The sequence below is a fragment of the Palaemon carinicauda genome, chromosome 45 (assembly GCF_036898095.1).
Source record: "Palaemon carinicauda isolate YSFRI2023 chromosome 45, ASM3689809v2, whole genome shotgun sequence".
Lineage (NCBI taxonomy): Eukaryota > Metazoa > Arthropoda > Malacostraca > Decapoda > Palaemonidae > Palaemon > Palaemon carinicauda.
Genome location: NC_090769.1, coordinates 39426443 through 39439064, shown reverse-complemented (window position 1 = coordinate 39439064; position 12622 = coordinate 39426443). Strand labels below are relative to the sequence as shown.

The following is a 12622-nucleotide window of genomic DNA, read 5'->3' as shown; positions in this document are numbered from 1 at the left end:
TGAATTGTGGAGATGATGCGGATCTGGTTCTTGGTTCTATCTGGTTAATTTAATTTCCTGTGTGTGTATCTGTGGACAGGTTATCGCCAAAACTACTCGACGGGTTTTAACAAAATTTACACCACAATTAGATCTTAGGTCATGGACGACCCCATTGAATTGTCGAGATGATCCGAATCCAGATCTTGATTCTAGATCCGGATTTGCATTTTTTGCCATTTTAAAGATAGTGTCAACACAAATTGATGGATTTTGATGATATTTCCACCACAGATAGATAGATCTTAGGCCATAGACGACACCATTAATTTTTAGAGATGATCCGGATCTGGAATCTGGTTTATTTATTTTGTCTGTGTGTCTGTCTGTCGCTGGACAGGATTACGTCAAAATTACAGGACAGATTTTAACAAAATGAAAACCGCAGATAGATCTTAGGTCATGGATTACCCCATTAAATTTTGGAGATAATCCAGATCCGAATTCTAGATTCGGATTTGCATTTTTCGCCATTTTAAAAATGTAAAAACTACTTGTCAAGTTTCGACGAAATTTTCACCACAGATAGGTCTTAGGTCATGGATGACCACATCAATTTTTGGAAATGATCCAGATCCGGATTATAGATATTTTATTTATTTATTTATTTATCTGTGTGTTTCTTGTTTCTAGACAAGGTTACGTCAAAACTGCATGACAGATTTTGACAAAATTTTCACCACATGGACTACCTCTTCAAATTTTGGAGATGATCTGGATCTTGATTCTAGATCCGGATTTGCATTTTTCGCCATTTTAAAGACGTCAAAACTACCTGACGGATTTTGACGAAATTTTCACCACAGATAGATCTTTGGTCATGGACGACCCCATTAAATTTGAAAGATGATCCGGATCCATATTCTTGTATTATTGATTTGCTTATGTGTCCATCTGTTGACGTCATTACGTCAAAACCATTTGACGCATTTGGACAAAATTTACACCACAGATAGATATTAGGTCATGGACGACTCCATTGAATTTTGAAGATGATCCGGATCCGGGTTCTATCTAGTATTTTTATTTCCCTGTGTGTCTATCTGTGGACCGGTTTGTGCCAAAATACACGACGGATTTTGACAAAATTTTTGCCACAGATAGATCTTGGTTTCTAGGATGACTCCATTGAATTTTGGAGAAGATCCAAATCCAGATCCCAATTCTAGATCCAGATTTTGTCAATATTTCCACCACAGATATATCATAGGCCATAGACGACTCCATTAATTTTTGGAGATAATTTAGTTCCGTATTTGGAGTCTGGTTTATTTGTTTTGTCTGTGTTTGTCTCTCTCTGGGCAGGATTACGTAAACATTACTTGATGGATTTTAACAAAATTTTACACATCCATAAATCTTAGGTCATGGACGACCCCATTGAATTTTAGAGATGATCCTGATACTAGATCCGGATTTGCATTTGTTTTAACGTTATCTTTAAAAAAGGTAACGTTAAAATAAATTGACGGAATTTGGCAAAATTGCAACCATAGAGTCAATTAACTTTTGGAGATGATCTGGTTCTGGATCTGGAGTCTGGATCAAATGCAATTTGAACGTCTCTCTGTCTGTGTAAACGTCGCCCTTTGGCGGAGGTCAGGAAGCTCTGATTGCTCAGTTTATTCTCTTTTAGTATCATGAACATTCCAAATCTTTTACATAGCCACTTCTACTTTTCATTTCTCAGCTTGGTCTATATCTCAATTTTTCTCTCATCTTGTTATCATCCAGTATAACAGCTCACGCATTTATTCAAACCAACTTCTTTTACTGTCCCGCGATCCATATAAACTTGCTCGTTCCGTCTTCCCAGCTTTGAATGAGCTGCATATAGTTCTTGAAACATTCTTAATATAGATATCTGGGTACAGGAGTTCCAATTTACTAGATTTACTAGCAGTCATACTTGAATATGGCTATGGCTTAACTTTATTTTCATAATCATTAAGATGCACTAATTTAGATAGGCCTCTGTTAAGAGAGTCACTAAGCGCTGATATCTGCACAATAGATTAGATCAATGCTAAGAGAACGTAATCACCTGCATACGCACCAAGCATTTTTTCTAAATTGAACAACGTATAGTGCATATAAGGTCACTCAAGAATGGCAGAAGCAAGGGGCAGGATAATGTCTTAGAGACTGACCATACATACATATAGTCTGTGCCCAAGGCACCTCTCCATAAACCTAGGAGCAGGAAGGGACTGACAATTGCTGCTGATGACTCAGCAGGTAGAAGTATAGGCTCTCCCAAGTACCCTCATCCCTAGCTCACAAGGTTTGCGAGAGTATAGAGACTGCTAGAAACTATTGATTTGAACGGGTTTCAAACTCCCATCCAACAGATTGCTAGGCTGGGACGTTTCCAATAGGCCATGATATAAAAAGTAATGGGCCCAGAACATTACTTTAATAAACTACAACAATTAAACTATTTTAGTACTCCTCAATAAGTACTTTTTTCTTCCTTCAACCCAACAGTTATTAATTTAGTTAGTAGGTTGTCCAAGCCACCAGGTACCCGTTGAGATACTACTGCCATAGAGTTATTGGGTTCTTTGATTGGTCATTTTCCTTTATACATGCCCCAAATATCCTGACCTATTCTTTACACATTCTCTTTTCTCATACACTTGGCAACACTAAGATACAAAAAAAAAAAAAACTTACTCACTCAAGGGTTAATTGTTCAGTGGCCACTTTCCTCTTGGTAAGGGTAGAAGAGAATCTTTGGTTATGGTAAGCAGCTCCTCTAGGAGATTGACACTCCAAAATCAAACCATTGTTCTCTAGTCTTGGGTAGTGCCATAACCTCTGTACCATGGCCTTCCACTGTCTTGGGTTAGATTTACTTTGCTTGAGGGTACACTCAAGCACACTAATCTGTTTCCCTATTTCCTTTCCTCAGTGGGCTATTTTCCCTGTTGGATCCCTTAGGGTTATAGTTTCTTTTTTTCTGAAATAGGGTTGTAACTTAGCTAATAATAATAATAATAATAATAATAATAATAATAATAATAATAACAATGAAAAGATAGTCGACCATCTCCAATTCGTCCACTCTTGAAAAAAGGGACCTCAAACTTTATAGTTAAAAAACAGCTGTATAGTCAAGAATAACCATACAAACAGTAATAACTGGCACTATTGGCATAGGGATAGTATAAAAAACTCAAAATAAATAGCATGTGTTTATTCTGCTAAAACTAACAGACCACTTTCTACTTCCCAGCCTCAAACTTATCTGCCTACATACGGCTCAATGGAGGGTTACATTCTATCTATGAGTAAGAGTTTGTGGATAAATGAATAATGTTATGGGTTTTCAATATGATTATTTTTAGGATTTCTTCTTTTAAGTCAGTATTTTAATTAATTTATCTTAAATGTATTATATGATATCATTCGGAACTAATAACCATAGATATATGAATAATGATATATTTCGAAAGTAATTATTATTTAAAACCCGAAATTATTCATTACAATTAAGCTAAAAATTCCCCAACTGTAATCAGCAGTAAAATGTTTATGCATATGCCGCTAATATATTTGATAATCCTAATCAATTAGTTTTAGGATTACATGAAATCTCGTGGAAAAAACTAATTATTATTATTATTATTATTATTATTATTATTATTATTATTATTATTATTATTACTTGCTAAGCTATAACCCTTGTTGGAAAAGCAGGATGCTATAAGCCCAAGGGCTCCAACAGGGAAAATAGGCAAGTAAGGAAAGGAAATAAGGAAAAACTATAAGAGAAGTATAAGAGCAATAACGACATTAAAATAAATCTTTCATACGTAAACTATAAAAATTTGAAAATAGAACAAGGATGAAAAAATTCAAAATAACAAGAGGAAGAGAAACAGGATAGAATAGTGTGCCCGAGTGTACCCTCAAGCAAGAGATCTCTAACCCAAGACAGTGGAAGACCATGGTACAGAGGCTAAGGCACTACCCAAGACTAAAGAACAATAGTTTGTTTTTGGATTGTCCTTCTAGAAAAGTAAAATATTTGCACATTTTTAACACCGTTGCTGTCAAATTCAGTATGTAACAAATGAGACGGAAAATTACATATGATCGAACTATTTCTCTACGAAAGCTCACGACCCAGCCGTAATATTCCAACGGGGCTCACACCTACGATTAAATTTAGGACTATAGCTTCTGATTGAGCATCATCGGCTACGGCTTGTTATTTAGTGCTTTAGTATCCAAGGTCTAGTGTAAAATTTAGATTAATTCCGCATTAGTATCTATAGCACATCTCATCAACATAGACCATCACCGAAAGTTTGATTTATTTCAAATATATTGTCTTTAGTTGCATGAAGTCAAAGGAAGTGTCTACAAAGGATGGTTCAGCAAAGATAATGACAAAAGATTTCCAATTCAATATTGAGTTAACAGGAAGTGATATGTACAAACGCTTCTATTGCCCAACGTGTGTGAAGTCTTCATGGCCAATACAATTTTGTAATCTGATAGCCAACCTAAATCCGTAATTACAGCCTCCCTTTTCTATTTTGGATTCATTATACTGAGATTAATATCAGGATAACTTTTTTTTTTTTTTTTTTTTTTTGAGGAAAGAAAGAAATAACGTTTTGGCGGGCTGCCAACGGAAGAGAGCGGGGGCTGGGGTCGCATTCGAAGAACAAACTAAACTAGAGTATTTTCTGAAATTCTGTTATAAAAATATTGTCGTATTGTAGTGCCAGTTTCAATTGTCATGTAAAGTCACTTTTTTTTTCTAATTTTGTTAAGGTCGAAAGAATTTTTCCACATTCATTTATTCATATCTTCGAATTCAATAGTGAATAATAGTTCTTCGTACCTCACATACTCCTTCGGCAACTAGGAGGGAGAATGTCCAAACCAAGTAACCCTTTTTGTTTGTTATGGAAAATAATTTTTTATTTTCCATTTTTAGTCATGAGAAAACTGTGATACCGGGTAATTTTATATTGTTATTTGTATAGTAAGTAATGAAACAAAGATATTCTTTGCTATTTTTCGATGGTAAGAATGAAATTATTTATTTTTCATTCCAAGGTAACAGTATGCTTTTAAAAATTTTGGAAATAATTGAAACATGTCTGGAAAGTTCCATGGAATATCAGTTATCATGTTCTTTCATTAGATATTCTTAAATTGGAACGATAAAAGATATTTAGGTATTTGTCTTTCAGATAGAATTCCTTCATCAGAAATGTTTTCAAAGGAAACAATCGTGTCATCCTGATATTACTTTTCAAATAAATTTTGTGCTGTGCTTTATACTAATGATTGTTTAAAGTGTGCGTAGATTGTATGCAAATGTGTTTATCCATCTCATTATGAAGTAATTACAAAATGTTAGATTTATATGAGATACGGAGTAGGCTACTCTTTTGAATGTTAAACATATATAACAGTATCTATCTTTCATCTTTTGTGTAAGCAGTGTTTGATTGATGTAGTTATTTTTTCGAATTAAATTTACATTGATATGTGAATCTGCATTCATAATTTTCCTTTTTCTTTTTTCAGACACAAAACACTGTGTACGAGTTAGTATCAGACATGAGTGGACGACAGGACGTACTAGATGAGCGAGTGAGTTCTTTAGAAGATAGACTTACCTCTATTCAGGAATCCCTTGAGGCATTGCCCGATGTTCTAACGCGGTGCTTGCAGAAGCACCAGGAGTCATTAGATCAACGGCGTCCCACCGCCCCTTCTTCAAATTCCCTCCACCCTGACATGGCTGCAAGACCGGGCGGGTACCCTGTTCTTTCGGCCAGCCCCTCCCCACCAAGAACTTCATCAGTCTGGCAACAGCAACAGTCCAGTGCACCACCGCTGTTCCCTCGATCAAGTTTAAGTCCGACGTTGCCAGCACTTCCGACATCGGCATCTGCAATCAGCAGCTTGCACGGGGAGCGGTCTCCTCCTGCGCCTACGTCGCATAGTGGTCAGTCTTTGCCCAAGTCGGAGGCGTGAAGTCAAGCCGTCCAACTGCGGGCAGCAGCAATAGCAATAGCAGCAGAAATGAAAGCAACCACAATAGTTTCACTTATTAGGCTACTGCTGGTGTCCGCACCTTACTCGCTTCAATACTCGCCACTTCGACACAACGTTTCAACTCCTGCAGTTCACACGTGCTCCTTATGATGGGTTTCAAGTCGGGTATCTCGTCTATATCTGCACAGCCCAGCATGGCAGCTTTTCTTTTCACCACACTCTGAAATCCTAGAGTCTCCTCATCACCACTCAGTTCAGCCATGTGATATTAGGGGACATTTGGTAGTTGGAAATTAGTGTTCAGATGAATTTTAGTCGAAAACAGTATATCCTTGATATTCAAAGGTCATCGTGGAAATGCTTCAATGTGGTATTAATTTTTATTCCTAATCAAAGATTCAAAAACCTATATAGAATTCTACTTGCAGCGGTAAGCCAACGGAAAAGACAGCATTAAATAGGATTTAAACAGATGATGAAAAGCCGTTAATAAAAAAAATAGTTAACTACTGTATATTAGGAAATTATATACTGCCTTATATTCGATTTCTTTATGGTCAAGAAATTATTAATTTAAACAGAATTGCATATGAAAACTTACAAATGTTAGATACGTTTAGAACAAATACATATTCCTGTCAGAAGTTTCATTTATAAAATTAAGTAAACAACCATAAGATTAGCCATCCAATTTGCTATATCTGGGAGGGATTTTTTGTTTTAATTTGCAAGACGTATGCATATGTTGGGATATTATAAAAAGGGTTTATATTGCAGTTATGCAGATAATCTGTCCGAAAACTTGACCTTCCAACACATATCTGATTTAACTTTACATGTTTTGTGTTGTCCAAAACTACGAACGATTTTCAAACTTTTTTTTTTTTTATTTATTTATTTTTTTTAGATATACAAAATGTATTAAAGTTCCTAATATCGAAGCAAAATAATCTTCGTTTTTAAAAGTGGTAGGCTGAAACAAATTCTAGGATATCTTAAATTCTTTTTTATTCTCAGATTTGATTAAGAAAGCTTAGAATCACATGTCCGATTTAAACTGAGGGCAAAATGAAATCAAAGGTTTCTTAAACATTTTTAGATACCGTTTAAGGAATATGTTAAAGAGAAAGTAGTTCTGGTTCAGTTCTTGATGATTCTTTATATATTTTTACAGTCTAGTATTGTCTGTAAACGAAAATCGGCTGAGTGGTCTGTGAGGAGGTTGGAGTGTGAGTGTGTAGAAGCTACCGAAACACTGCAAAACATATCAAGCCAGACCTCAATGGTAATAAAACACGTCTGGTTGCCACAAGGGACGTCTCTGCCCAAAACAAAGTGTCTAGGTGCTCTAATGGCCTACTCTGCTCTGGTGTTCGAGAATTGAAGTGCATGATTGAGCAATTTTTGACGCAGGGAAAAATTGTTATAACAGTTGTGAACAAAGAGCTATATATATATAATAAAAAATAAGCATATATATAAATATATACATACATATATATTTCTTTTAAACAAACGCTTTTCTTATTTACACAAAAAAACAGTATTTCTGAAGATCGAAAACTATGACAGCGACAGAGCCGTGGACTAGAAAGTTACTCGAAAGAAATGTATTGTTCTGGCGTGATTTTTCCTTTCCATGTTCACCCAAATCCCTGACTGAGTGTGATAATTTCCTCTGTTGTTGCTCTGGTGGATTTAGTACAAAAGTCCTTCACTCATATACACACACACATTCAGTATATAGTGATATAAATATATGATACATGTTATACAAATATTTCATAACCTCTTGTTTCATAGCGTTGAACAGACACAGGACTTGAAACTGAAGCAAAATTCAAAACCTTTGGAATATACGTATCAGTGATAGCAACGGATCCTTCCCAAATGGTGATGGAATTTGCCGATAGAGATGAACTTACAAGACGATCACGTGAAAGAAAAGAAGAGTGGAAGAGAAATGAGGATGAAATAGTGACCGGTGAGACCCTTCAGGACCTCCTCCTCCTATTCGACAGTCAGTCAGTCACTCTGTCGCCACACTGGAAGTGCTTAAGAGCATCTATGAAACTTTATATATTATAAATGATGCGCTTCTGATCGCATATACAGTTTTTATTATCAATAATTATGCCTTTACTAGCTATACCTTTAATGAAAGAATAACTGTTTTCTTGAGCCGCGTTAGAGGATGAGTAGCTACATTTTTAAAATAGTATATGCAGTAAACATTATTGGGAAGGTGTTTGATAAGGTGTTGGTGCCTTTACCATTGATGGTGATCGATTACTGGATGTTATAAGTTACAAAGACACAGTCACTCACACAAAGATTATTATGTGAAACGGAATTTTATTAAAACTCACATTGGCTAAGCTTTTTTGCATACATGTCAGTTAAGATGTAACCAACTTATTGGTAAAAGTGTTCTTAGGTAAACTTAGGGTATTTATTTACAAATTCTATTAATAATATTTCACTAATGTGTAATATCATTAACAATGTTGTCTTGGACATCGATTAGATGTTCTACAGCTTTGTTAACTTTCTGCTGTGATGATACATAGAATAGACGACTGCAAGCAGAAAGATTTGCAGTGATGAAATGATGGCTAGAGGTTTCTTGTACGAGTTGGTAGTTGTTCACTTTAGGGTCAGTTTTCTCTTAAGTTTTTAGCCGGTGTAAACATTGAAAGTAGCTTAATATAACCGAGCAAAGGAGTTAAACATGATTGAGGGTTTTTAATTTAAATCAAAATTGCTCAAGTAATTCCTGTTGCTTTTAATTCTAATCAATTCCATTGTTCATGTAACGTTTTTGTTTGGTTTGGGATGACATCTATGATATGCTTACTACTATCGGATATTACTTAATGATAATTCTAGATAACGTATTAAACAAGATAAATTCTCACCTAGATTCTAGATATTCTGCCGTATCACTGCGTTTTATGGCATTTCATACATTTAAAGCAATGCTGGTATGAATTACACTAGCTTTAGTTTGCTTGGAAATGGTATTGATCGATCACTTATAATTCAGTGGGATATTCATGAATCAAGTTAAGCAATTTACAATTAATTACTAGGTTACTTACAGAACAGACCGGGATATTTCTAGTAACATAAATTTTGCATCATAAAGAATAGTTTTGAATTAATTTACAAGTAGTCTTTAAATTAAAATGTACTATTTCAAATAGATTCAATAAGATATAAAGATTACATAGATATTGCCATTGTAGGATTTTTATTTCTATTCAATTAAGAAATTGTTGAATTTATAGCTTTTATCAAGAAGTTGGTTGATCTTTCCTTCATAAAATGGGGGTGTTAAAGCAATTTTATAGCACTGGGATGAATATTTGCTTACACAAGTACTTTGCACCAGGGAATATTTTATATATAAAGGATATATATATATATATATATATATATATATATATATATATATATATATATATATATATATATATGTTATAGTATGGTTATCATGATTATAATTATTATGAAACTCTCTGAAGCTTATCAAGTCCATAGTATTCTATACGATAATTCTATTATAGAATCAAAGTTTTTTGCCTATTTGCAAAGTTAGGAATTAGGGATGTTATCCACCATTGAGGGTGACCACAAGACGTGTTTATTTTCATCAAAATATTTAAACAAATTTAAAGGGAAATATGTCAATGTATGAAAGTCCACTATCTGTTTCTGATATGTAAAGATGTAATCATTGCGTATTTACATAAGTTTACTTGTTACCATTGTTAAGTACTAGTTTTATATAAGAAAAGAAACACATGGTTTTCTATACCGACGGGTTTTGCTACAGGCTTGTTTCCAAAACGTTTGGAGGGCGTCGCCTTGTGAATATGAAGCCACCGTGAGCCACATCAACTTATTCCACACACATTACCATTATAGACAAAGCCCCTCAGTCCTCGCTCCTGTTTGCGCTTACCCATTTTATAGGAAGGGCGATACCCTCCAGCAAACTGCCCCATGACTCAGGTCTGTGCTCTCCCGTCGGAGAAGTTACTGGAATGTTGAATGGGAGTCCATTTGGCTTCCGCCTCGCCCTCGCCTGCCCTCTCTCATCCTTTACTCTACTCACTCAGAGCCTCATCTGTTGTGGCATCGTCTTCAACCTCAGAAATTGGTCATTAGCAAAAGTCATGTTGCTTGGTCAAACACCTATTGCTCGGATATATCGACTTTTAAAAGTCCACGTCGTTATTTCAATGGAACTGTTTAAAAAATATGATGGTAATGGAAATATGAGCTACATTTCATTATTAGGTCAAAACATTTGAGGAAAAATTTATTAAAAGAGAGATACAGAGTGGGGATTCCATCCTAATCTTAGCATTAATATTAATTATAGTTCAAAGACTTGACTTGAGGTAAGACTACGCACTCATATAGAACGTATTTATTGCAAACTCAGTATCAAAACTTTTGAATTTATTTCAAAGCTTAAGATATATTACTGACGCACTCATTTAAGAGCTTGCTCAGCTAATCAATATATTATCATATATTCTACAAAGAGACGCAAACCAATCATTGATTTAGGAGAGCTTCTGCCTTAGAATGGTTCCACAGCCCATTAGATACTGAGATTTAAAAATCAAATAGCTTTCCTTGCCTGTTCACTCAAGATGAAAGAAAACTATTTTATTCCTAAATGCAGGTGGAGAGTCGTAGCGGTTGCTAAAATGGTGCTAATCCTGGAGCATGATTTTTAAGACACTTGACTATAACCTTCTCTGTTACAGAAGAGGATGATTCTTGCAATGCATTTGTTGGGATGATCTAGGGTACTCTTGAAACACCCTGTAAATCACCTTGATATCATGATAATAGTGATATGTGTTATATACTGCAATATTTGAGACTATTTTTATAGTTCCCTGGCTTTAAGGATACTCTATATTACCTTTACTGTGACTGGTTTATTCTACTGTATATGTTAATTTTCTTTTTCACTTTGTTGTTTTTTACATTTTGTTACATTAATCACAATGTTAACGTTTGCTATTATTTTGAAATATCTATGATATTTTACTACTTTTGCAATGTATTTAATATCTTATTTATACCACCAAATGTGTATTGGTTTATTTCATCATTCAACAATTTGCACGTCAGTGGACAGTGATTAATTTTAGTGTAGCATAATTACTGATGGGTTAAAAATTACACCAATGAAGATTTGAGTTCCCTATACTCATAAGGATAAGTCAAAAGCTTGATTTTGGCTTTTTGTTACCAATCCTTTTCCATAATATCAATCAGTGCAAACATTAAAAGAAATTAATCAACTTTCCCTTTCCTTCCATTTATAGCCTGTGTTGTAACTGGTATTTAATCATCTGTGTTGTAACTACAACAGTTGTAAGGAAGTAAGCATAATGGTCACGATTCACATCCCATCAAATGATTGCAAGCGCTATCTTGTGTTCTGAGAACGATGTCGATGTATCGGCAGAGCGAACAACTGGCAAATATATGTCTCTTTTTACAAAATTGGACTGGCCTTTCCTTTCCCCTTTATTGAATTATTCGTGGGTGGAAATGCTTGAATTTCCAGATCTAAGGTAAGTTCCATGCTTAATCCGTTTCAAAGGATATTTCATCATGATATTAGGGAAGGCACTGTCAATTGAAATGCATTTCATGCTATTATATTGCTGATGAAATTATCAGTGTGATGTATTATGATTTTCGTTATGATGGTTAAATCAAGTTTATATAGCAATGTTTTAAAGAGAAATATCTAATAAGATTAAGCATAAGAAAAATAGGATACTTCATGATATCAGAAAGTAGTCTTTATTTTACTTAGTACAAAACTCTTTACTGTTTTTTTGTTTTTTTTTTTTCATAGTCCAATGATTGGGAATGATCATAAATAATCACTTGAAAAGTTCAAACTTGTAGCCGATTTTTTAGGATGAAGATGCTGATATTTCTTTTTATAGTTTATATATGACAGATCTATTTTAATGCTGCCATTGTTATTAAAATTTTTATTTCAATTTTTAATTACTTCTCTTTTGGTTTATTTATTTCCTTTCATCACTGGGCTATTTTTCCATGTTGGAGCCCTTAGGCACATAGCATCCTGCTTTCCCAACTTGGGTTGTAGCTTAGCTAGTAATAATGATGATAATAACAATAATGTTGTCCTGACACACTGGCTTTCAAAATAACTGAAACGAATTTGCCACACTGAAGGTAATGTTATTAAAGATACACGAGGACCTCATATGAGTATGATGTAGCCATGAAGGAAAGGGTGTAGGATACATGTAAAATTGCATGAAAATATTAAAAAGAGGCTGGTGATAGTTATCAGTATCACTATGACAAACATGTTTGCCACTGGTGGACAAATTCTTGTTACTATTGCCAAGACTCAAAATAAGCTACTAATGCAGTGACAAGATCCATTTGATGTTCTTAAAAATTTTAAATGATAAATTTTCTTACTAAATTTTAAAGCTGTAGAACGAAAGTTCCGTATCAGTATGCTGAAACTTTATTA

The 12622-nt window shown here is 34.5% G+C and overlaps 1 protein-coding gene across 6 annotated transcripts in view; it reads left to right on the top strand.

The window, feature by feature from the left end:
- The window catches only part of SK (small conductance calcium-activated potassium channel), a 606282-nt gene extending 598092 nt beyond the window's left edge, over nt 1-8190 (top strand). For all 6 annotated transcript variants that reach the window (XM_068367473.1, XM_068367472.1, XM_068367474.1 and 3 more), the window contains one exon: nt 5593-8190. In XM_068367473.1, the coding sequence (XP_068223574.1) occupies nt 5593-6045 (453 nt within the window). In that variant the 3' untranslated portion in view covers nt 6046-8190. The remainder of the gene's footprint in view (nt 1-5592) is intronic.
- The last annotated feature ends 4432 nt before the right edge of the window (nt 8191-12622 follow it).